The sequence below is a fragment of the Octopus bimaculoides genome, chromosome 6 (genome assembly GCF_046866305.1).
Source record: "Octopus bimaculoides isolate indiv1 chromosome 6, ASM4686630v1, whole genome shotgun sequence".
NCBI classification, from domain to species: domain Eukaryota; kingdom Metazoa; phylum Mollusca; class Cephalopoda; order Octopoda; family Octopodidae; genus Octopus; species Octopus bimaculoides.
The window spans coordinates 21,657,933-21,685,251 of NC_142933.1; the positions used below are offsets into that span (position 1 = coordinate 21,657,933).

The 27,319-nt window shown below is 37.0% G+C and overlaps 1 protein-coding gene across 1 annotated transcript in view; it reads right to left on the reverse strand.

The window, feature by feature from the left end:
• Window positions 1-709: 709 nt before the first annotated feature.
• LOC106871478 (Fanconi anemia group J protein homolog) overlaps window positions 710-27,319 on the reverse strand; it is a 51,709-nt gene continuing 25,099 nt past the window's right edge. Inside the window, exons 16-32 of the mRNA XM_014917954.3 lie at window positions 22,425-22,470; window positions 21,268-21,295; window positions 20,110-20,159; window positions 18,824-18,961; window positions 16,933-17,052; window positions 15,774-15,845; window positions 14,034-14,160; window positions 13,313-13,431; window positions 12,948-12,983; window positions 11,882-12,009; window positions 9,595-9,659; window positions 8,030-8,141; window positions 6,471-7,686; window positions 5,919-5,988; window positions 3,322-3,459; window positions 1,623-1,759; window positions 710-1,051 (exon numbers count right to left, since the gene is read on the reverse strand). Of these exons, the coding sequence (XP_014773440.2) occupies window positions 1,004-1,051; window positions 1,623-1,759; window positions 3,322-3,459; window positions 5,919-5,988; window positions 6,471-7,686; window positions 8,030-8,141; window positions 9,595-9,659; window positions 11,882-12,009; window positions 12,948-12,983; window positions 13,313-13,431; window positions 14,034-14,160; window positions 15,774-15,845; window positions 16,933-17,052; window positions 18,824-18,961; window positions 20,110-20,159; window positions 21,268-21,295; window positions 22,425-22,470 (2,650 nt within the window). The 3' untranslated portion in view covers window positions 710-1,003. The remainder of the gene's footprint in view (window positions 1,052-1,622; window positions 1,760-3,321; window positions 3,460-5,918; window positions 5,989-6,470; window positions 7,687-8,029; window positions 8,142-9,594; window positions 9,660-11,881; window positions 12,010-12,947; window positions 12,984-13,312; window positions 13,432-14,033; window positions 14,161-15,773; window positions 15,846-16,932; window positions 17,053-18,823; window positions 18,962-20,109; window positions 20,160-21,267; window positions 21,296-22,424; window positions 22,471-27,319) is intronic.

Consider the following 27,319-nt stretch of genomic DNA (forward strand, 5'->3'; position numbering starts at 1 on the left):
TAGTACATGGCTTGTGCATCTACACATACATAGTGGCTTGCTCTGTGTGAAAAGCTTCTCTTGTAATTGCTTTATTTTAAAAAAAGGGTTTTGATAGTACTCCATCTTGGTGCAAATCCAAACTGCATCCAATCTAAGTTAATACTCTGCTAAAATCAGTTGTGTTACTTTCATAACTTTGTCCATCAGTTTGATGCCTCAACTGTTGTATTGTCTAGAACATCTCTTATTCCATCAAACCAATTGATGAAGATCCTGATGCATCAACTGTTGGGTATAACATCTCCCTATATTACCCGACCAAGTTCTGTGTTCTTTACTTTGCCAATTTTTTTCAATGACTAGCCCTGATAGCTTTGCACCTTTCTCTGCCTTCATATGTTTAATCACACTTTTGACCATATTCCAATAAAATCATAAACAATCACTCTATTTTTCTTTGGGGATCAAAACATTTCTTAATATACTGATTCATAAGAGCAAATCACAGGCCTTATCTTGTAAGCTTTTCACAACTCAGTGGCCTAGACTAGTGGATTACAAATATAATGGAGTTTTAGGGATAGGCTTCAAACTGTTGACTCTCTCAATTAGTAATTCAATAGGCTGTTGACTTAGTCAGACGTGAATCTATCATACACCATGCTCCACAGGACAATAAGGCAGAAACCATTTGATGGAATACAAAAATAATTCTTCAACTATTCAATAAAAATCTTTTAAAAATTTATTATTTTAAAAATAAACCTGAGAAAAAAAAAATTGATTATACAAGATATGGAAAATTAAATATTAAAAAGATGTGATTTTATTCAATAAAATATTTTATCACTCGAGAGTCATAATGTGCCATTAAGAGTATTGTATTACTGAATGAAGTGTATTACCACCGAGTAGAGAAGTATGTCATTGAGAGTTTAATAGTAGGTCACTGAGAGCAGTAGGATGTCATTGACGAGCAACAGGTGTTGTGGATACAAAAACAAAACCGGATGAATGATGTTTAGTCATGGACACTGTTGATTTTCACTGCTTCATCTAATAGCCATAACTGTGGGAAAAAGAAAAGTGGAATACGTAAATATTAACAGGATTGATACAGACATAGTGTAAAGATGTCACTGAAACATGGGTTGATGAGCCTAAAAATAGATATGACATATAATTATATGTCATTTAGTAAACCATAAAATAAGTTTTAATCAAAGTAAGAACATAGAGGAAGATCTTCTAAAAAGTAGAGAATGAATATCAACAATGGTTCACAAGTAACTAATAGATTAAATTTCATTAAGTGACACAAACTTGTATGATTTATGCAAATATATTTTTATAGAACTCACAGAATCAGATATCATAATAAGGATATATTTATAGCCCACCAAAAACTAAAATGTGTTCTTGCATAATTCAAATTTCATACGAAGGTGGGAAAAGTTTGGCAAGCCAGATATGAATGTAGGCTGTGGATGTCCTCTCCTCTGTTCCACAACAACCAACATTTATATCTGGCATGCAAGTTTTAGCAACACCTTCATTTGACTAACTTCTCAGTGATGACCAGTCACTCTTCTCCATTCAGTGAGAGAGAGAAAGAGATATTAAATTATCTGATGTATTACCTGACCAGTGGGGTAATCAGTTGATCCTAATAACACTCTGACACCAAGAGTCTGTTTCGTTCCATGATTGCAAATGCATTGTAAATATTCTATACAGCATCCATATTTTGGAAACCAGCAACTATTTAAAGCAGCACCTGATAATAAAAATGGTGATATGAATAATGGTCAGCAGTGGTGATGGTGTTGTGGTGTGGTGTGGCATGGTGATATGGTGGTGATGTACTGTGGAGTGGTGTAGTGCACTGTAGAGATTGGTGTAGTATTGAGTCATCCCATAAATAATGTGGGTTTTTTTCAATTATATTAACTAAAAGTTGGAAGGGGATGGGATAAATTATCCTGCATCAACTTGCTATAAAAGCAGGCAGTAATTTTAGCTTAGCTTATTCTTAGTGCAAGTTTTGATTTTAACAGTTATTTTTTCAAAGCTATAATGGAAATAACAAAGGAACATATTTGGCATATTTTGCTTTATGAGTTCAATAAAGGCAACAACACAATGGGAAGTGCAAGAAATATTAATGCAGTATATGGGGATCAGACAATAAGCATAAGCCAGTGTCAATGGTGGTTCCAGAAATTCCGAGCCGGAAACTACAGCCTATCTTGGAAGATCTGTAGAGCTTGAGGATGTCCTGCAAACCCTGGTGGAACAAAATCCTATCATAACTGTTGAGGAACTAGCAGAGAAGCTTGGATTTGGTCATTCAACCATTCATTGATACCTACATGCCATCAGAAAAGTCTGCAAATTGAGTCAATGCGTTCTTCATGAACTTACCAAGTCTAATAACAAGCAGAGAGTGAATGTAGCTCTCTTCTTTGCTGTCACATCCCACGAATGAACCTTTTTTGGATCGAAAGGTGACCGGTGACGAGAAATGGGTTCTCTATAAAAATGTCAAGTGCTGAAGACAGTGGGTAGGGAAAGGAGAAACACTTGCACCCCATGCTAAAGAAGGTCTTCATCCACATAATGTGTTGTTATCTGTTTGGTGGGATATGAAAGGTTTAATCCACTTTGAACTTTTAAACTCAAACCGAACAAAGGAGATCTACTGTGAGCAGCTTGAGTGGCTTAAGTCAGCACTATAAGAAAAATGACCATCTTTGGTTTCAAGACGAAAGGTGTTCTTCCATCAGGATAGTACTCGGCCACATACAGTGAGGATGACATTCCAAAGGCTGGAGCAGTTTGAATGGGAAATGATGTCCGACCCATCATATTCGCTGGACATTGCCCCATCTGATTATCATTTATTCTGCAGTCTTCAAAATCATTTGGATGGAAAGATATGAATTTTGCAGACGAGGCCAGAACAGTACTGGAGGAGTACTTTTCATTACAGAGAAGTGAATTTTGGAAGAGGAGCATTGCAAGTGTACCAGATAGATAGAAGAGCATTGTAGAAAATGAAGGGGAGTATATATTAGACTAAAAAAGAACTTTGTTTATCTTAATTTTGAAAAATAAAAGAAGTATAAAAAAACCACATTATTCATGGGATGACCCAATATATAGGGTGTGTACGTATTTGTGGATGGGGTATCCTGTGGTTTGCTATATACTGTATTGAAATAGCGTATTGTGGAGAAACATATGTTCTGACATTTTATTGTATGGTTATTATACCATGTTTAGAAAGAAAAGAGACACAGATAAATAAAAAGCCAAACTATTTGAAATTTAACTGACCATTGCCAATCTGAAATTTCACAGTTGAGACACTGTCTAGCTGGTCGCTGGTGTTGGCCGCTAAGTAAAGAAACACACGTTGCATATCTGTGAAAATATCTTTCACCAGTGGTGGTAATCTTGACCGTTTTTCTATATCTGTATAAAATAAGAAGAAAATATGAAGGGATTGAAATAATTATAGTACAGGATTGATTACCTGATAAATCTGAGAGACCAGATCAGACAGATCAAACCAGACGAAGCCAGAAGAAATATACAAGTCTATATTGGATCTAATCAGATTAGATTATTCTGATTATTTAATCTCTGGTTAATACTGATTTCTAAATATGACACAAATCTGTAAAGGTAAAGTATAGTTAATTTCATTGACCCCAGTATTTCCTAGTACTCAACCCTGGAGGAATGAAAAGCAAACATCAGCCATGACAAGATTTTAAACTTGATAAAAGAATGTTATTTAAATTCTAAAACTATAAAAATATTTTAATTGGGAAAAGCTGCTTATTAATTAGGTATGTAACAATTACTAAAAGAATGCAATTATTAAAAGGTTGACTGTCTGGAAATATTTTTATAATTCATTCTATAATTTCAGTTTCTCAAGTTTATTGAAATTTTTAACTCCAATTTCTCACAAATTTAAATATTCATTGCAATTACTGCAGAGTATTCCATTTTCATTTGCAAAGATTCTCACTTTCTCTTTTAATGTTTTCATTTTAAGTTTAAATTTGCTATTTGGAAAACCAACAGTTTATTCTATTAATATACACATAATGTTAAAACATTGTTTATTGAATGAAAATTTCTGAAAATACCCATATCATTTTTGTAAAAAAAATTTTTAAGTGATTCATAATTTCTCAAATTTTCTTTTTTATAGCATATAAAAGTATTTATGGAGGGAAAAATATTGAAAAGCATCAATACATGCAAGTGTGATAAAAAAAAAAAACGAGGCAGGTTGTCTTTAGATGGGCTAGAAACAACAGCTAAATCGCCCTTAAATCACTCTGAAAATATTAACTATTTAAAAAATTTTTTTAACTGAAAATGCTCTTCCCATGGTTTTGAAGTGCAAAATAAAATTGGCCAAAATAGGTCTGGAGTGGGATGAGGGAGGGGGGAATAAAAAAAAAAAGAGTTTGCAAAACTTTTTTCATACAACGATGCCCCCTCCCCACACCAAACCCATCATTTCAAAGGCTGTGGTTTAAAAACAATGGGGAAAATCCCTGAAAAAATTTTCCCCACAAATTTCTTCATAATTGTAATCTATACCATTTGAAAGGGATTGTTTCATTTGAAAGGGATTGTTTCATTTGAAAGGGATTGTTTCATTTGAAAGGGATTGTTTCATTTGAAAGGTGTGTTTCTGCCCTCTCCCATGTTCACACACAGCCAGCTGTATTTCGTGATGAGTAGGGGCAACGGATTCAGCTAATTTGAAACTTAGTTGTGGACAAATGGAGAATATTGTTTACAAAGAGGTTTTGTAAAGATAGCACCATAAATGTTTACATATATATTGTTCAATAAGGTACACTATATAGTTTGGCACTATCAAATATAATGAATAAAAATAAGTACATTACAACTTAAATTGTCTCGATTTGCACCCTGCTCTTGATGATGATGATGATGATGATAATAATAATAATAATAATAATAAGTATTTTGGATTTAGGCATAAGGCCAGCAATTTTGAGGGAGCAGGAGTTAATCAACACCATTGACACCAGTATCTGACTGGTACTTAATTTTATTGATCCTGAAAGAATGAAAGACAAAATAGACTTTGGAAGGATTTGAACCCAGTTTCTGATTTAGGCACATCAGCAATTTTGAAACCATAAATAGCATTTGACTGTTAGTTCAGCATGATTCCTGACCATGAGGTAGAATAACTTGACTCTGCTATGTCACAGATGCTAGTTTGACCCTTACCAGGTTGAACTTTAGCAATGTGAAAGCAGTGAAGAAACATTTACACACACACACACACACACATATATAAAGAGACTGAATGATCATTTAAAGGTGAAATTTGAAATTCCAGTCAATCCAATATCATCAATACATTCTACCCTAACAAATGTATAGAGTCCTACCGTCAGTAAATGGTTTGCATTTTTTTGATACATTACTCATCATCATCATTTAATGTCTGCTTTCCATGTTGATATGGGTTGGAGAGTTTGACTGAAAACTGGCAAGCCGGAGAGCTGCTGCACCAGGTTCCAATCTGATTTGGCAAGGTTTCTACAGCTGGATGCCCTTCCTAACACCAACACTCCAAGAATGTAGTGGGTACTTTTAACGTGCCACCAGCACGTCCATTAATGTGACACTGGCATCAGCTATGACTGTGATCTTATTTAGCTTGACAGGTCTACACAAGCACGGTATATCGCCAAAGGTTTTAGTCGCTTGTCACTGCCTCCATGAGACCTAACGCTCGAATGGTGCTTTTTATGTACCACCAACATGGGTGCCAGTTAGATGGCACTGGGGTTCACCAATACTAAATTATATATATATATATATATATATATATATATATATATAAAAGAAGAGAAAGAGACACTTACTGCTATGTACAGAAAAAAGATTCCGATGGCAATTCTTGCAGAGAATAACAAGTTCTTCTTTCTGTTCTTTCTGTTGATGGGAAGAGAGAGAAGGAGAGAAGACAGTAAGTAGCAATAAGACACACAGGCATACACAAAAGCATTTACAATGTATATTTCATTGTGTGATCCACACATACAACCCAAGTTAACAGTTTCACACATATGTACACACATATGTACACAACCCAAGTTAACAGTTTCACACATATGTACACACTCTCTCTCTCTCCATTTCTCTTTCACATATACACACACTTTTTCTCTTTTTAACACAAATATACTCAGCCTCTTTCTTTCATGCACACATGTATGCATATGATCTAATACACATATACATGCATATTCAAATTTTCAATGCACATCACCACTATTCACGATAAAAGCAACACCACCAATAGCAACAACATCACCAACAACACTAATATTAATAACAACAACAACAACAACAACACTAAGAACAACAGCAATAATGACACCAACAATGACACTAACAGTAACAACACTACTCACCTCTTCTGCTGAATCATATGCGATACCTCTGGACTTCTTGTTATACTTCACATGGTTACTTGAAGGTCGTCGTTTCCGTCCTGCTGAGTGTTTCAGTTTCAATTCCTGGGACTCAAATGACAGAAGCTCTGCAAAAGGATCTCGATCAACAGATGACAGCCTGTGAGAACCTTGCAGATCGTTCTTTGCACTAGTTTGTGCATGTGGATGGCTGGAAGCTGTTTTGAACAAGGGACATCGTTGCAGTTTATGGTTCAACTGTGTTGAACTGGTTGTGTCTTCTATTTTATTGTTGTCTCCTTTTAGGTTTTTGTGTGAAGAGGAAGCAATTACAGAGGAAAAAGAATCAATCTTGGAGCTGTTTTCAATGAAGGTCATTAAGTCTGGATCTTCATTGAACATTTCTCCAGAAGAATCAAAAGAAGATTGCACTGGCAATCTCAATGTTGAATGTTTTTCTTGACCCATCATTTTCAATGTTTCATTCAAGTTACTTTCAGCTGCAATCTGATTTGGTGAGGAACTTGAAGATTCTGACAGTTCATCAGACCAGTTAAATTCTTTTGTGATGCTCTTTTCAGCCTCACTTTCAATCATTGATAAGAGCTCAGCATCATCAGTAGAATCATTAAGGTCATTAAATAAAACAGGACTGCCATTCACTGAGGAGGTCTGCGAGCATTTGAGATCAGTCTCTGTATTACATTTTGTGTCCTTTCCACTGATTTCTGAATTGTGAACTTCAACACACCCAGCAGCCAATTTGGAATTCTTTGACTGGCAATCTTCTGTTGCTATCATCTGGGTCTTGGATTCACTTGGAGATATTGTTGTTAAGCCAGAATCTTTGGAGGCTTTACTGTGAGAACAGGAGTTGGCCTCATTTGATCGCTTATGTGTCTCTGGCACCAGTTCTGGTTGATCTACCAAAGAACTGAAGTACTTTGAAGACTGAGGCACCGTTTCAGCAAAATCTGCATCTGACTTACTACTGGGAGAACAAGCAGCAAGGACACTGGAAAGTTCTGCTGCATTCTGGGCAGGTTTATTGGAATCTCCTAAGTGACCTTCAGGTGTGAGATTATTTTTATTTGGCTTGCCTTCAGGATGAACACTACAGCTACGCTTAGCTATAGGTGTACTAGACTGGATGGGCTCCATGTGTAAATTGTCTGATGATGGGTGGTTATTTTCAATACTATGGGTAGATTTTTCCCTAAAAACAAAACCAACAAAAAAGAAAATAAATCAATGCTACATATAATCCACAGAAATAGAGGCAGGCAGTAAATTAGGATTGGATTTAGAGGTGTGTTAAAATATGGGTGGATTAAATAAGGATACAGAGCTTCTGTATGAGATTAGATATGGCTCTTTCAGGGTTGAATTTCAAAAGAAATGAAATGATCCGTTAAAGTTGCTAACGTGAGACTCAAACACATTTTAAGATATACATTATTTAATTCTAAATTCTTTATTCTGACATTTCTCACATCTTAATACATTTTTTGTTGAGATGGATTTTTTTCTAAAACAGCAGTTGGAAAAATATTACTTACAGTAATGAGCTGTTGGTTTTCATTTTATCTTTGATAAATGTTGTCAGAGACTGCATAGCAACTGTGTAATTGGGCTGGGACTTCAACATGTCACGGACCCACTTTGATAAACCTACAGAAAATGTACAAACATATATATTTATTGCATATATTTTAATACATATTGTATATAAATACGCATATATCATCTAAGTGTATAAATACACACACACACACACAAACATGATTGTGTGTTACAAAGTAAACTTCCCAACAACTTTTCTATGCTTGCACAGGGTGGGTGGAGTTTATTGAAGCAGATTTTCTATAGCTGGATACCCTTCCTATTGCCAACCCTCTGGGTTCAGTCCAACAATACAACACCTTAGGCAAGTGTCTTCTACCATAAATTGTGGTCACCAAAGCCTTGTGAGTGAATCAGTAAATGGAAACTGAAAGAAGCTCTTCGTAAGTGTGTGTGTGTGTGTCTGTGTGTGTGTGTGTGTGTGTCTGCATATATCATCCCTCCACCCTCTTGAACCATCATGTGATGGTTGTAAGTAAATGTCACCATCATAAATGTGATGCTTATTTGATTCAGGTCTACCATGACAAATAAGCCTCACCATGGGCCAGTGACGGGGAAGGGCATCCACCCATAAAATACTTTCGTTAAAGAATTCTGCCAGACCCATGCAAGCACAGAAAAGTGGATATTATTATGATGATGATGATGATGATGATGAGTAATGAGTATCCAGTATACTCTGAAAAGTGGCTGGCACCAGGAAGGGCATGAAGCCAAAGAAGACATTGAAGCATGATGCAGTCCCTTGACTCATCAGGTCCTGTCAAAACCACCAAACATATGTTAGTATGGAAGGCAAATGATGATGATGTATAGACACAAGCAAGTTCCTGCTGTTTTGGTATCATCATAGGCAAGCATCTTCTACTACTGCATCAAACTGGCCAATGTCTTGTGAGTGGAATTGATAGATAGAAATTGTATAGATGCCCATCATTGTGTGTGTGTGTGTGTGTGTGTGTGTGTGTGTGTGTGTGCATGCCCATTCTTTTGATATTTGTCATTGTTTATAACTATACAACTACTGAACAGTTCATTGTTTGTAAGGTGATACTGCTGCTGCTGCTGATGATGATGATGATGATGATCATCATCATCATTTAACATCTGTTTTCCATGCAGACAGTTTTACAAGAGGTGGCTAGCTGGGGAGCTGCCCAGGTGCTGACTATCTATTTTGGCATGGTTTCTACAAGCTGGATGCCCTTCCTGATGCCAACCACTTCACAGAGTATGCTGGATGCTTTTTACATGGCACCGGCAGAGGCACTTTTACAATGTATTTGTAAATATGTATAAATATATATAATCTTTATGTGGTGTGTGCATAAATAGACACATATACACGCACATATTTGTGCATAATCTATTCCTTGTGTTTACAAACTCTTTAAGATCACAATAGTACAACACAGTGCCATTAGCAACTACAGTTTTAACAACTATGGCAGCAACAACCTTAACCTCAATAACAATAACAGAGCACACACGTACTCACCTTTATGGTATCTGTTGCCTTGTAGGAAACGAGAATCAACCAAGAGCAGGGCACCCCAGTCATTTCTGCAGATAGAAACAGTGAGAAATTCATGTGATATTAAAATTAGATTGCAGGATCATAGTCAATCATTCAACACTAACCTCACAGTCCATTATACCTCTTATATATATATATATATATATATATATATATATATATATGGGAGAATATACGAAAAAACAACAACAGACGAGGACAGGTGGTGTAAATAACAAAAGAATGTATTAGTATGACGCTCGGGAATACGGAAAGTCTTTGACGTTTCGAGCTACGCTCTTCAACAGAAAGAATACGGAGACAAGGAGAAAAACACGGAGAAAAAAAATTGAATAGTGTCCAGTCAACGGTCAATCATATATATATATATATATATATATATATATATATATATATATATATATGTGTGTGTGTGTGTGTGTGTATATTCAGCAAGAAACCTACTATAAGATGGCAACATTTCCATTTGGTTTCGCTCAAATGATATTCTATTATAAGAGATAATGGTTAAGGCATTGAATTGACAGTATTGTTAGAGCATGGAAAAACTGTCTAGTTCTGGCTCCGTATGTTCTGAGTTCAATTCCCACCAAGTCAAGTTTGCCTTTTATTTTTCTGAATTCAATAAAATGAAGCACTAATCAAACACTGGGGTTGGTTTAATTAATTCATTAATTAATACTGAGGTGTCTCCCAGTTTTCTTCAAGTAAGAGATTACAATTGAAAAACCCAAATGGATCTTCTTAGTGCTGCTTATATTTTATGGCTGGATGAGGGTGTAAATATCAACAGCTGCAGCTTCTCTGTAAAGAGCAACAACCCCAGGTATTATTAGATCTGAAAAAGAGAATGAGAGAACAACGCTATGCAAATGCTATAATTAATGGGATATGTGGTGTATCCATCATTATAGCAGGCACAAGTTGGCAGAGACTTTGGCTCTTCTTTCATAGATTTAAGGGGATCAGAGTGAAATCTCTCTTGTTGTATAGAACACTACTCTTTCTGAATTAACATTTCTAAATGATTTCATAACTGAGAGACCTAAGTATTATGGGATGAAGGGATGAAAGATAAATCTCTTTCTCTATGAAGCACTGTTCTACCTAAAATCAAATTTCTAGCTAATCTGGTGACTGAGAAAGTCGGTTTTATGCAATGAAGTGGACAAGAGATAAATCTCTGCTCTTGACTATAATACCAGGTGGTGTAACCAACAATACTAGACAGTCTAAAGACATATAGACTGATGTATCCAGTCTATATAGCTAGGTGAATTTAGGTAATGTAGAATAAATAATCTACCTGCAAATATACAATGAAACAACAACAGCAGACATGAACTTAATACTTTATGACTTATCAAAGATTTCTTGATAAAACCAGAATATCTATGAATCCATTCACCCATCTGTGAGGAATAAGCATCAAATTATTTGCTATTGTTGGTTGCATTGACTCGTGTTATATCCATGAAGAGATTTATGCTTTATTCCTTCATCTCATGGAACTAGTTCACGGTATGAGATCCCTCATTCCACTTAATCTCAGGAAATTTTGGTCCCTTTCTTACTAAATTCTTTTAGAAATGTTACTTCAGACAGAGCAGTTCCCTATAAGTAGGAGATTTATCTCTCACATCTTTAAATTTATGAAACACAAGTCAAGTATTGTCTTTTGATGTCCAACATTGGCTATGATGACAAATACACTACATATCTCTGTAATTATAGAATTTCTATTATTAGGGTTGCTGTTTCTCACAAGAGACAGAGCTCAGTCTCAGTTTTATCCGATAAAATGAATAGAAAATCTCACTCTGGATACAACTCAAGTTTATAGAAATAATGAGGGAATAACTAGGTGCTCACTCAGACTGCTAGAAATACCAATTAAATTTTCTTCAAATCACACCCTACCACCTTAGAAAAGGGAGGACATATTAAGTAATATAAATCAAGATACACTATGTTTGATATAAAGACAAGATGGTCATAGGTAGGAGACCTTTGATAACAGATCTGCTAAATCATAGCTGGCCTAATCCAGCAGACCTAAAGCTAAGCCACAACTCCAGTCATTGCCAGATGTACTACTTACTTCTGATTGCAAAGTGTTCAAAAAAGTCTGAATATGGGTTCATATTAGTGTTAAATGGTCATATGACTAACGTGAACCTACATCTTCAGCCAGACATATACTGTGAAATATTAAAATTTCTAAATGAAAGATGTCTTAAAATCTTACTTATGTCGAATACATCTGCCAAGGGCTTGGTTTAGGGCACGGAAAGCCTGGATTTCTAGCCAATCATTTCCTGGAAGTAAGTTTTTGGTCCTTTTGTGTAGTTCATTATACTCCTTCTTTAATGAAACCTGAATATATGTAGAAGGAACACTTGAAGTAATTATGTTTCATCAGCTCTCTTCCTTTCAGTAACAGAAAACAAACATCAAACAACTCATCTATCACTGGAAACACCCCACTTCTTGTCATGTACAATACTTCAGAGCTGCATGATGTAAAATAAATCTGAAGAGATCCTATAGTAAAGACGAGTAGATGTGTGCTACATACAAGAGATAGGATAGAGGGGAAACCTCAGCCAGATTCCTCACATGTAAGAAAATTTTCATCCTCATCACTATTGTTTTAATGTCCAGTTGTCCATACTTGCATAGATCAGACAGAATTCGTTGAGGCAGATTTTTTTTTAATGGCTGGATGCCCTTCCTGTTGCCACTCTCACCTATATTTAAGTAATGTAACAATCACCTAGTCTACTTGGCTTGATGGATCTTCTCAAGCACAGCATATCGCCAAAGGTCTGAATATCTTTCAACTGTGTTACATTGCAGGGTTTTTTCTCCACAATCTTCCTTTTCAAAATACCCCACAGATGTTCTATTAGGTTTAAATCAGGTGACATGATAAAAACTTAGTCGTCATCTTTGATGTGTGTTTAGAGTCATTATCATGTTGGAACATGGAATGTCTTCCTAGTTTCTTGAAATAACCTAAGAATAATAGAGTGGACACATTTGTATGCCAATGGACTAATTCTCATAGCTGAATCTGTTAAATAATTCTTAATGTGGAAGCCTACAATCAAGAGGCTGCAAGATAAATCTAGCTGAGACAAAAGTTTCAGTTATCAGGAGAGAAAACAAAATTCAACTACCATCAGGATATGGCCATTGCCATAGTCAATATGCGGGAAAGAGAGAAGCTGATACATAGGTAAATAGGTAGAGAGGAGAAAAAGATGAAGTAAGATTGGTATCTTAAACCAAGGCCGAAAGTTTCAACGTACCTGAATATCCTTCACATTAGGGTAAGGGATTCCAACCTGGAGAAAAAAGAAATGACATAATATACTTGGAGATGTGTGTGTGTGTGTGTATGCAAATTGTGTGTGAATTAGGAAATGGTGGCAATTGAAATTTTGTAAATATAATTATAAGCCTTCATTGTATATTTACTATAGAAAATAGTCTAATATTATGGCATATAAAGCCCTATAACTGAAGAAAAAATGGACATTAGTATGCATGGAAATTGAACCTACATCTCTTATTTTGTTTTATAAAAATTTCTAAATAAAAAAGGGCATTGCTACTGTTGCACCGTGTGTGTTTAGAATAATAAGAGAGAGAAAGAGAAGTTGATTGATAATACCGTTATGACAGCCCTTGCACTGTTGTCTGAAAAATCTATCCCCTCACTGATTTTACCCCGACACACTGCTAAGAATAAGGCACCATCTTGTGTGATATCTTCTTTTTCCTCCATGGAATCTGAAAGAAGAAGGGTGACATGATGGTGTTGAGCTTACTAAGGATCAGTAGTAAATGTTGATGGTGGTGGTGGTGGTGGTGTTAGTAGTGGTAATGTTGTGGTGGTGTTGGTGGTGGTGTTAGTAGTGGTAATGTTGTGGTGGTGGTGGTGGTGGTGTTAGTAGTGGTAATGTTGTGGTGGTGATGTTAGTCATAATTGTGATGAAAGTATTGGTCTTGAGATTATGTGGTGACAGTGAGGTTGATGTAGTGGTGAAGTTGGTGTGGTTTTAGTAATGGTGGTGAGGTTGGTGTGATGATGGTGGTGGTGAGTGGTAGTAATGATAGTAGCTGGTGGTGGGTGAGATTGAATGTGTATGTGGTAATGTTGGTGAGGTTGGGTGTGTACATGGTGAAGCTCCCTCATATGGGGGAGAGAGGTTCTATGTGGTTGTTCAATTCGCTAGAAATATCAGTCAATTCTCCTTGAAATCTAGATATACTATATCTGCCATGGCTGAAAGACTTTTGATCACAAGTCTACTGGATGAGGGCTGACCTCAAACTAAACAATAACACAAAGTAACAGTAACAACAATAACAACAACGGCACTGTAATTCACCTGTGAAGTCTCCTTGAGCATAAACTTTGAATTTTTGCCAAGCTTTTGTAAAATCTTCTTTCCTTCCTGTTCGTGGTTCCATTACAATTACTTTCCGTTCCTCAATTTTTTTCCATAATCCAATGGCCTTGAATAAGGTTAAAAAATAAAAATATAAGAAATACTACAATTTTTGATTCTGTAAAGGATGTAGTGATATAACATATATGTACATATTTTATATTGCAATTTATGGTTGGTTACATGTTTCCAGCAGATCTATCTGTGGTTCACTGTCATAGATGTTTTAAATATGGAGAATGAATGGGATGGAAACAAAGAGAGTAATCCAGTTCTAGGGCTGACAAAGGAGATAAATGAAACAGAAGTTGAAGTTGCATTAAGAAAAGCAGGAGGGCTCGCAGGAATTATGGAAAAAATGTTAAAGGAATAGGAAGTTGAGGTTATGAAGAAATGATAGATTTGTAGGTTAGAAGTGAAAGAAAACTGTACTCCGATGGGATGGGAGTGAAGTACTCTCAATCTGTAGAAAGAAAAAAGCAAACCCCATGATTGTGAATTGCATGGAGGCAATTAAATTATTGGAGTGTGGTATAAAGGTATTGGAAAGAGGGCTAGAGAAAAGAATAAGAAAGTGAAGATTGATAAAATACAGTCTCGATTTATTCTTGGAAGAGGCATGACCAACGGTAGTCTCCATGTATTGAAATCACATGATTGTTGTGACCGAATGCCTTTTATTTCCAATATTCTGTGAAAACATGTCTGGTCATGGGGAAATATTATCTTGCTTAGAAAAAGGTAAGGGTTGGTGACTGGGTAGGCATCTTACAATAGAAAATCTACTTTGAAGCACTGTCCAACCCATGCAAGGAAGGAAAAGTGGACATTATGATGATGAGTGCATGATCAAGAGGAATAAATTGGTTCTTGTGTTTATTGATCTGAAGAAAGCTTTCAATAGAGTTCCATGTGAAGTGGTAAGATGAGCAATGAAAGAGCTCGGAGTGGAGGAATGACTGGTTAGATTAGTGATGACAATGCATGAGAGAGAATGTGCACAATTATAAGCACAAAGGATAGAATAATGATGCATTTGAAGTGAAAGTTAGAATACATCAAGGGTCATTATCAAGCCCTTTACTATTTATAGTTGTGACGAAGCTACTGGCTCAAAGCATAAAGGAAGGTTTATAATGAGAATAGCTGTCAAGAGCAGAGTGTGTGGCTAGATAGGAGGAGATGAATGGGTGGAAGGAATGTACAGAAGAGACAAAGATCACGGCAAAGGATAAAAGCATGTGGTGAAGTGGAAAAAACAAGAAGTAACCATGTGCAATATACAGGAAGTGTGTTGGAATGAACCCCATTAAATGTACAATATATGCTGAATGGGCTAATTGAAAATGTGATTGTGTGTGCAGGTTAGTAAGTAATTAGGTAGCTATCTTTAAGAATAATAAGTGTATGGAGAGAGCCGCAGAATGAGGGAATGTTGAGCTGTGTCTTGGAAATAGAGTGAAGACGTTATTTAGGAGACGTTATTTAGGAGACATGCTGAACGGAGGGTGTGGATTGGACTTGGTAATGGTGGTTAGAGTAAGATGCATATGAAAGGAGTACCAGGAACTAAGCAGCATATTAACAAGGAGGGAATATCAATGAAACTGTGTCGGACATGTCATAATTTATGGAAGCAAGACAGAAAATGAATGTGGAGCATATTTTTTAAGTACATACCTGCCATCTTTTGCAAAGTTTATCAAGCAGACTATAGGAAGACAAGAAACACAACACGCCATTAGGTGTTCTCTAAAAAAAGAAAAAAAGATAGTAGTAATAGCAGCAGCAGCAATGATAACAATAATAATTTCTTTATTAAAAAAACAGATCAAAGATCTTTCCAGGCTGGTTTCCTGAATTCTGTGGGATGCCAGTCTGTCACAAGAGTACTCATTTTGCCAGCTAAGTGGAATGGAGCAATGTGAAATGAAATGTCTTGCTCAAGAACATAATGCATTGCCCGGTCCAGAAATTGAAACCACAATCTTACAATCATGAGTGCACCACTCTAACCACTAAGCCACATGCTTCCAGAATTTCTTTATTATTATACTGATTTCTAAAATACACACAAGGTCTCAAATTTGGTAGAAGGAGACAGTTAATTAAACTGATCCCAGTACCAGTCGGGGTTGAACTCAGAAAATAATGATAATAATTATAATAATAATACTCCTTTCTACAATAGGCATAAGGCCTGAAATTTGATTGGAAGGGTTAGTCAATTACATCGACCCTAGTGCATAACTGGTACTTGTTTTATTGACAATGAAAGGATGAAAAGCAAAGTCAACTACGGCAGGAGGTAAAGCCAGACAAAATGCTTAGTAGTATTTTGTTCAGTGTGCTAACAATTCTGCCAGCTCACCACCTTAATAATAATAATTTTTATTATTTTATTTAAAATGTTGCAGGTCAAGAACCCAACTCAATCCAGGTTTATTACCCACCTTCTCTACAATGTATCACAAGGCTGAGAAGAAATCTATCAGAATCACACAGATCCATGCCCTGATAGACAAGTGCCGATTTGCCCATAAGTATCTTGGCCAAAATCTCAAACCCTGCATTTAGCGGAATTATGCCCCCCATATTGGTAGTGATATCTCTCTTGTCTGCAGTCTTCCTTAGCAGCATCACCACTCATCATTTTATGTGTTTTTCCAGGCTTGCATAGATTAGATGAGAAACCGACAAGCCATGTTCCAATGTCAGCTTTGGCATAGCTGGATGGCCTCCCCTAGTGGTCAGGTTTTTAGGCATCCGAAGTACCAGTATTTCTGTTAATGTCACTGCCACCCATTCACCACAGCAAAAAAATGTCTTTGGAACGTACCATACAGACGTCACAAACAATGTCACCAAGGTCATCCTGGAAGGCAAAAGTTTCAGTATGTTTGTAGGTGGCCACAAGTGACCTTCCAGAAGGTCCACATCCAATGGCCCTCACCAAAACCTGAAATAAACAAATCGATTATATAACAAAGGTAGAAGCAAAGGCTGGACTTTCTCACTTCATCTCAATATTGATCTCTTGAAGCGCTAGAAATAGCAGTCAAATAATACATAACTGGCTTAAATAAGTAAAGAACATAAAAAAAACGCGGTGCTACATACTCTTTCTTAAAATAACATGATGGTCATGGTTGCAATGTCTTTGATCATGAGTCTGCTCAATCAGGTTTGATCTAAGTTAAACAACAAAAGCATCATATTTACGGAAGAGGGGGCTGTCTTTTCTGATGATGTTACTATTGTTGTTGTTTAGCACCAGGTCAGTTTCGATCGAACAGACCTAAAGTCAAAGACGTTCCAGTATCTATTTTTATTTTTTTTTAAGAAGGAAGAATGAGATTTGGCAACTCGAACAATAATATAGAGGCTCTCTCATTAGGTCATCTGATTATTCATATTATTGGAAATTAAAGACATAACCTCCATGGCTGTCCTTTTTTATGCTAGATATATTATACCTCAGACTACACTGCCTAATGTTTCCTGTTTTAAGACTATAGGGCGTGATTTGAGAGAGACTCAGCTATTTCTAGCAGATAAGTTGTCCACATATAGGTCCCTCATTGATTTAAGTCAGAATAAGTTGCATGTGATGTGCAATGTGGCAATCAAAGATCTGTATAGAGTGAAGTGTGACACTGAGATGTATTAAGTGAAGTATTGTAATCAGGACACATTTTGTGGGATGCAATGTGACAATAAGGTATGTGAAATGCAATGACTCGGGCATGTTTTGTGGGGTACAGTGTGGAAGTATGACAGGTCATGTTTTGTGAGGTACAGTATTATGATAATGTGTAGCTTAGTAACCAGGAAAGTTAGAGATCTGATATGTAGAGTTCAGTATGATAGTAAGAACACATTTTGTGGAGTGCTGTGTGTCAAAGGAATCAATGAGTATTTTGAGAAAAGATTTCACTTCTGAAGTGAGCAGTTCTCAGAAAGTTGGAATTACTATGAATTAATATGTAGATGCTTGGAAATATTTTAGAAATGTTACCAAAGGGGTGAGATGTTTTCCCTAAGTTAGATCGTTACCAGTGTCGCCTTCCCGGCACTTGTGTCGGTGGCACGTGACAGGACATTCAAGCGAGGTCGTTGCCAGTGCCGCTGGACTGGCTCCTGTGCAGGTGGCATGTAAAATACACCATTTTGAGCATGGCCATTGCCAGTACCGCCTGACTGGCCTTCGTGCCAGTGGTACGTAAAAGCACCCAGTACACTCTCGGAGTGGTTGGCGTTAGGAAGGGCATCCAGTTGTAGAAACTCTGCCAAATCAGATTGGAGCCTGGTGTAGACATCTGATTTCACCAGTCCTCAGTCAAATTGTCCAACCCATGCTAGCATGGAAAGTGGACGTTAAATGATGATGATGAGAACTTTACCTTCATAGAAAAAAAAATTAACCTGAGAGGCAAAGGTGAAGTTTTTAATGTGTTACAAAATAATTTACTAAAGAAGGCAAGTGAATTCCTATAACTAAGCCCAACTCTAATTTAATACAAGATAGGGTATGAGGTCTAACACTCGAAATACCTAAACAGGCAAGATTTAACACCTAAGACAATACCTATTATGTTACAAGAGAGTGAATGAAATTCAGCACTTGAGCTTTACTCTTAAATATTGAAGCTATACTCCTACTATGAGATAACTTAGTCAAGAAAAAAAAAGTGCCAAACAATCAATCGGTTTTTATTAAGATTATTTACCTGAGAAGCTGGTATAACATGCCTTGCTTCCATTCGAACTGAGAATGGAAATTCCAGTTCTGACTGAAATGATACCATGGGTGAGAGGGTACCACTGGTGATGATCACACTTCGGGTGCCAGAAAAATCACTGAATGTCTGTAGAATACAGAAGTTTCTAGATTACAAGATTTAAAAAAAAAAAGCACACACAAAAGAAAGAAAAATGCAAACAATCAAGAAGCTAAATACAAAATAGGTTTGTTGCTAACAGAGTTGATAAAACAGTATCAGTTAAGTTAACTGTATGACACTGCTAGCATTTAAACACAAACATCATCATCATTATCACCATCATTTTAATATCTAATTTTCTTAGCTTGCATGGTTCAAATGGGATTTGTTGAAGTTGATTTTCCTTGGCCAGATGCTCTTCTTGTTGCCAACCAACATCTGTTTTCAGGTAAGGTGATACTTTCCCCTAGTTCAGTGCAGCAGATTGCAATCACACAATATCGCTTATATGACAGAGATGCTTTGTTTACATCACAATAAGAGTACAAAGTCAAAAAAAGACAAAAAAAAAAGGCAGAAACACACACACAAGTGTCTTCTACTAGTTCTAGGCCAAGCAAGCTTTGTGACTGAATTTGGTAGATGGAAACTAAAGGGAACTTATCACATATTTATATACTTACATGTGTGTACATAAATGTGTTTGTTTATATTAATGTTCAGTGAAATTAGTGAGCTACAAGTGGTGTTGTTGTTGTCACATTCTCCTGTCAACAAATTGTCTGCTTGTTTGTATCTTTGTAGTTCTGTGAAATATGTAATCTCTTCCTTGAAAAACAAAAGTTAGCAACAGGATTGGTCTCTGGCTGTAAAACAATGTTTCACTAATACATTTGTCTAACTCATCCTAGAATGGAAAGATGGACATAAAAAACAAATATAACACATACACTCACATATACACATATACACATATAACACACATATACATACATACATGTGCTAAGTTATGGAAGATAGAGAGACACAGCATAAACACAGATTTTGGCAAGGCCATACATATATATTTTAACAGGCTTCTGCTCAATTTCTGTTCACCAAATTCTACTCACAAAGCAATGACCAATCTAAGCCTACACCAAAGTGTCATGTAGTGAAATCCAATCTGAAAACACATGGTTGTGAGGCTAACTTCTTAACCAAGTAGCTACACCTGCAATCTATACAAACACACACGATTTAGGTAATTTATGAAGAATACATTACAGAGGATAATAAGCCAAAGTACTTACCACACCAGGGTTCAAACACCATAGGCACAGAGTCAGTTCTTCCTTGGGACCTTTAACAGAGATAGAAAAAAAAAATCTCACAATTCTCATAGTCACCATAATAATTATCATCACTGAAATCATCTTCTGCCACAAATATATATTACTGTTTGTTTTTATGTTAAGTTTTATATAAAAGCAATTTCACATTAAACTGATGGATTACTCAGAACTTTTTAGTAGAGTATATACATATTAAATTCGTTTGGAAAAAAAGCTGAGTGACTTCAAGGTTTTGGCTTGCTCACATTCATTAGACTGATTTATTTTGTTTCTTTCTGGCTTTGTAGTCTTTGGCAGCCTTACTTTTTGGTAGATGAAACAATGTAATGATAATTAGGTATGGTGAAGGTAGACTGAGGATGTAGTTGTGTGGGAAACGGAGACTAGAGGAGACTTAGAGGAAAGTAGGTGCTTGCAGGGTGGGGCTGATAGAAATGTATGGGGAAGAGATTTATTTTGGTTTGATAGTGGTATTTTGTTGTTTGTGGTTCAATCAAGTGTGGATGTAAACATGTAAGCAAATGTGTCATATTCAGGTCACAACAGTCTTTGCACAGAAGGTTAGTTTTTATCATATTTTAGGTTTTCAGAATAATGTTTGTAGCTAATACGGTTGGCCACACCAGACTGAATTTGGTGTTGTGTTATGAGCTTTCTATTAAGAAGTTTTAAAAGTGACATTTTTGGTAAGGTCTGGATTGTGGCTATTTATAAATGTATTTGTCTACACTCAAATAATATATATATTCATAGATATTATTTGAGTGTAGACAAATGTATATATGTAACTGCATGAAATTACCTATACAACTAGATAAATGCATAAGGATTATGCTTTTCCATAGATATAGGTGTCTATAAGATGTAAATATAGAAACATATATGCATATCCAGTTACAAGTGTACAACATGGCTATATGTGTGCGTGTGTGTGTGTGTATATATATATATGAGTGTGTATGTATATACTTGTTGGTCACTGCAGGGATGAATTTTCATATCCCTCCAATAATCATTGTTCTTAACACAGCAAATCCATAAGAGATGAGTGTTTAATTACCCAAACCTTGTAAAATAAAAAGTGAGAGAATTTACCAGTACCAAATTAAAACTTACCAAAGTTTTCTACGCGTGATTTTGATCTCTGGAAAACACGAGAAAAATAAAACATAATTACAACAACAATCAGAAAACACTGCACAGTGAGCAAAGTAAGAGTCATTCTGTCTGTATGAAACTAGGTACTCAAGTAATATATGTGAATGGGTAAAATGATGAAGGGGACAGAAACTGTGCTGAAGAAAACCTGTCCAACATATACAAACAAAGAAAATTAGATGTAAAACAGTGATGACAATGATGATAAGACACACATATCAGCAGCAGCAGTTCCATGTTCTTTGTTTCATAGCGGCATGGACTGAATTGGTTTCAACAACAGCATTTTGCCATTTGTTGTAGTCATTCTTCATCTCGTCTTCATATTGCATAAGTATGTCATCACTGTCATCATCATTACTACCACCACCATTGCTTTTTAGGTAAATGGAAGTTATCAACTATTTCTAAAAAACCTTGTGGTCAATTGAGAGTTTCGTTTATAGAATAATCTTTTCACCAACAACACCTCTGCCACTGTTACACATGAAATCTTTGTTCCCTGTCAGCCTGTCTGAGATCCTTATATACATACATACACACACACACACACACACACACACACACACACATACATACATATATATGTGTGTGTGTGTGTGTATATCATCATTTAGTGTCTGCTTTCCATGCTGGCATGGGCCAGATGGTTTGACTGGAACTGGTAAGCCGGAGAGCTGCACCAAGTTCCAGTCTGATTTGGCATGGTTTCTACACACACACATGACTGGCTTTTGCATAATTTTCATTGACTAAATTCCACTTACAAAGTACTGGTCAGCCTAAAGTTGTAACAGAAGACATTTGCCAAAGGTGTCATATCATGAGACTGAACCTGGAATTATATGGTTCAAAGCAGATTTCTTGATCACAAGTCATGCCTGCATCTAAATGCAACTAATATTACTAGTATTAAAATGAATTTTTGTCCATCTTTACATTCTGAGTTCAAATGTTGCCAAGGTTGACTTTGCCTTTCATCCTTTCAGGATTGATAAAATAAGCACCAATTGAACACTGGGGTCAATGTAATCAACTGAACCCGTTCCCACAAAACTGCTGGCCTAATGCGAAAATGTGAAATCAGTAATGCAATTAAAAAGAATTGATCTTACTGTGCCTTTCTTTGGTCCAAATGTGACATTTCTGAGAAGAACCAATCTAAGGAAAAAAAAAAAGAAATTAGTGTAGAATATTTAAAGAGCAGAAGTTAAAACATCATACATGGACACACAATTTGCATATTGTTAATGCAGTTAAGATACATGGGTTTAGTAATACATATGTATGTGTGCGTGTGTGTGTGTGTGTGTGTGTGTGTGTGTGTGTGTGTGCACGTAAAAGCACCCACTACACTCTCGGAGTGGTTGGCGTTAGGAAGGGCATCCAGCTGTAGAAACTCTGCCAAATCAGACTAGAGCCCGGTGTAGCCATCTGGTTTTACCAGTCCTCAGTCAAATCGTCCAACCCATGCTAGCATGGAAAGCAGATGTTAAATGACGATGATGATATATATATTAGTGAGGGTGTATGTTCTAGTGGTTAGGGTGTAGCGGCACTCGCAACTGTGGTTTCAATTTCTGGACCAGCTAGAGTGTTGTGTTCTTAAGCAAGATACTTCATCTCATGTTGCTCTGCAATCACTTCAGCACATAAAGTGAGGTACACTGTGCACCTGTACATGCAATGTCAATTTGATGGAGGGAGTGAGCTAATGTGCAGGCTTTTCAGCAAGAAATTGCAGAAACGTATTTCTTGAACTATGAGAGACTACCATCGTATATTAAATCATCATATGCACAGTGAACAGCAAGAATCAGAATGAAGACTTGCATATTCATTTGACATTGAAACACAAACTGTCCCAGAATCCCTTGTGTTAATGAATCAAATGTGTTAGGAACACAATAGTGATTAGCATATCTACTTTCAAATCTACTGGAATGTATTAAGAATAAATATGCATGTCATTGTATGTGTGTGTATCATTACCATCGCTTAATGCCCGTCTTCAATGCATGCATGGGTTGGACAGTTTGACAGGAGCCAGCCAGTTAGAAAACTACCTCAGGATACTGTGTCTGCTTTGGCAGGATCTTTATAGCTGGATGCCCTTCTTAACACCAACCACTCTGCAGAGTGGATTCAGTGCTTTTTACACGGTACTAGCACAGGCAAGGTTACTTTTGGCACAATTTTTACTGCTGGATGCCCTTCCAAATGCCAACCACTTCACAATGTGAACTGGATGCTTTTTATGTATATGCTTTGTGCATTTTCTGGTGGCTGCAATGTCATAGGGAAGTATAAAACTCTCATGTCACCGGTGTTAAAACACTTTAGAGTCATGGACAGGTGAGGTAACTTACCCTCAATCTCATTTGGGGGTGATAGACATTGATATATATATATATATATATATATATATATATATATATATATATATATATATATATATCAAGAGAGTTTGAGAGAGAGACTTGTATATGTTCTTTCACTGGTTTAGGTCATTGGACTATGGCAACCGAGCTGGGGCACAAACTTCAACAGTTCTAGTTTACTTATTTCAGTCTTGTACACTTTGGTTATCAAACTCTATTTGTTGAAATATCAATGCATTTTGATACAACACAGGTATTATGCAAACATTAATACAGCCCCAAACACACACACACACAAGCATATGAGCTGATAATATAATGTTCCCATACCAGGTAAAAAAATGCACACCAGTAAATAATGTATTTCATATATTATTTATATTTGGGCACCATCTCTCTCAAAATAATCCCACTGAAAATGTAAAAACCTTTCCTAAAGACTGTCAAACACTGCTCTACAATTCCATTTGAATTTTATCTACCATCATCTATCATCTTGAGCAGCACCTTCCAACTTCAATTTCATTTTTGGAAACACAACAAAGTCACAGAGGAATAAGGTAAAATGAGTGCAGAAGGTATGGAATGACTACCATTTTTTGATTCTTTGTCAAAAACTAGTCTTGAGGGAGGTGTGAGTGAGCACAGTCATGGTGCAATGGCCAGTTGTAGTTGTGCCACTTTTGCAGTCAGGGAAACAGCTGTGTTTGATATATGAAAATATGTGTGGGTGGGAATTCCATTTTGTGTATCCATTGTAAATTATTAGTGTATAAGAGATGCAGTAGCATCACATGCAGCTGATATAAAAAAATGACTTTATATATGGCAGATGTACAGAAGAAGTCAGTAGTAAGAACACCTGTGAATATAATTCTTTCACGTGCCTAGAAGTAGTTGAAAGCTTCTTTTACCAAGGAAACACAACAAAGCATTAGTGTAATGTGGAGGTGGATGCTTGAAAAGTATAGCAGCCAGAGTAAGAAGAGAGTGAAAAAACGTTCAGAGAGTTATCACCTCTACCACTAAGTAAGATATATTCTCTCTTCAAGTGAAGGGCAGATGGTATGAAGCTTGAGTGCAAAGCCTAGGATTGCATGGTAGAAAAACATGGGCACCGCAAATAGAAGATGTGCAAAGGATGGGAAGAAAGGAGGCAAGCTTGCTCACCTGGATATGTAATGTTAGTGTGTATGAACGAGGAGAAGACAAATAATCTGAGAGAAAAAAAAAACTGAGTACAAGAGAAATCAGATGTAGTGTGAAAAACAGGAGAATGTGTTGGTATGGATAGGTGATGCATATGAAGGATAACAGTTGGGCACAGAATTGCCAAGTGATCCAAGTGGAAGAGAAAGACATGAGTAGAAATGAAAGGAGATAAGAGAAGGCTGAACCACATAAAGGAGTTGAAAATGGATCACAACAAGAGGCAAGACATTGTACTTAGAGAAGACCCATCCTGCCCACACAGCATGGAAAAACAGACATGATGATGATGATGATGATGATGATATACATGTACACATCATCATCACCATCATCATATCATGTCTACCTAGCAAGCTGGTATGTGCTGGATGATTCAACAAGATCCAATAGCTTAAAGGATTACATCTGGTTCCAATGTCTCATTTTTTGGTATAGCTTCTTTGTTTGAGATACCTTTCTAATATCAATCACTTTATAGAGTATACGTGGCACCTGCGCTAGTAAGGTTGCCTTGAAACTCACAAGATATATACATATCTATATACACACATACATGCACATAATATGTACATATATGATATATGCTACACAGCAGTGAAACATGAGCAATGACTGCTGAGGACATGCGTAGGCTTGAAAGAAATGAAGCTAGTGTGATCTGCTGGATGTGTAATGTCAGTATGCATACACAACAGTATAAGTGCCCTGAGAGAAAAGTTGGACATAAGCAGAGAGACAACTGTGCCAGTATGGTCATGTGTTGCATATGGATGAGGACAGCTGTGTGAAGAAGTGTCACACCCTAACAGTGGAAGGATCCTGTGGAAGAGGTAAACCCAGGAAGACATGGGGTGAGGTGGTGAAGCACGATCTTCGAATGTTGGGCCTCACAAAGGCAATGACAAGAGACTGAGACCTTTGGAGATATGCTGTGATTGAGAAAATCCGGCAAGTGAAGAGAGAATACAGCCGTGGCTCATGCCAGTGTTGCATAACCAGCCCATTTAAAAGTACCGTTGAATCATCAGGTAATATGCTGTGCTTGAGAAGACCTGTTCAGTCAAGTGAAATTGTAGTCATGGCCAATGCCAATGCCACTTGACTGGCACCCAAGCTGGTGGCACGTAATAAGCACCATTCGAGCATGTGTTGATACCAGTGCTGCCCGACTGGCTCTCCATACTGGTGGCACATAAAAAGCACCATTTGAATGTGGTTGATGCCAGTGGCCCCTGACTAGCTCCGATGCCAGTGGCATGTAAAAAGCACCCACTACACTTTCTGAGTGGTTGGCGTTAGGAAGGGCATCCAGCTGTAGAAACCTTGCCAGATCAAATTGGAGCCTGGTGCAGCCTACTAACTTGCTTGTCCTCAGTCAAACCATCCAACTCATGCCAGCATGCAAAATGGACAATAAATGATTAAATGATGATGATGATCATGATATACATCATCATCATCATCGTTTAACGTCCGCTTTCCATGCCAGCATGGGTTGGACGATTTGACTGAGGACTGGTGCAACCGGATGGCTACACCAGGCTCCAATCTAATTTGGCAGAGTTTCTACAGCTGGATGCCCTTCCTAACGCCAACCACTCAGAGAGTGTAGTGGGTGCTTTTACGTGTCACCCACACGAAAACGGCCACGCTCGAAATGGTGTCTTTTATGTGCCACCCGCACAAGAGCCAGTCCAGGGGCACTGGCAACGATCTCGCTCGAAAACCCTACAAGGCCAGTCAGGCGGTACTGGCAACGGTCACGCTCAGGATGGTTCATCTTATGTGCCACCCGCACAAGAGCCAGCCCAGGGGCACTGGCAACGATCTCACTTGGCTTGCCGGGTCTTCTCACGCACAGCACATACATATAAATATAAACATTTTGTTACATCTAATACATATATACCCAATAATCTTAGAGCACTGTCATAACCCCACCCCACTACTGACAACAGAGTGTCACAGCAAAACTCCATCTACCTACTTTAGTGAAAGTAACTAGTCTAAGAAGATGGGCACTCTGAACAAACCCAATAGGGTAGCAATATAGTATGGAGGAGAAGTGGACCCAGAACTGCACAGAGAAGGTAATGAATATTAGGGAAAACTCTTAAAAAAACTCAGAGTAAAAGACACATTTTGTCTTAACACAAAAATCTCTCATACATGGAACATGATAAAAAACACTCAGTCCATGTCAAGAAATGGTTGGTAACTGGAGGAGCATCCATGGATGTATGAAATGTGTTCAGACTGCCATACCCTACAATGAACTACAGACTGTTTAATGTGGTACCCAACAAGATAAAGGTGTGGATCTAGGAAGTGCTGTGTCCAGACTGTCACTTTACACATCCTACAATAGACCACAGCCTGTCAGAACGTGCATCTAGTGCCCAATAAAGCAAATGCCT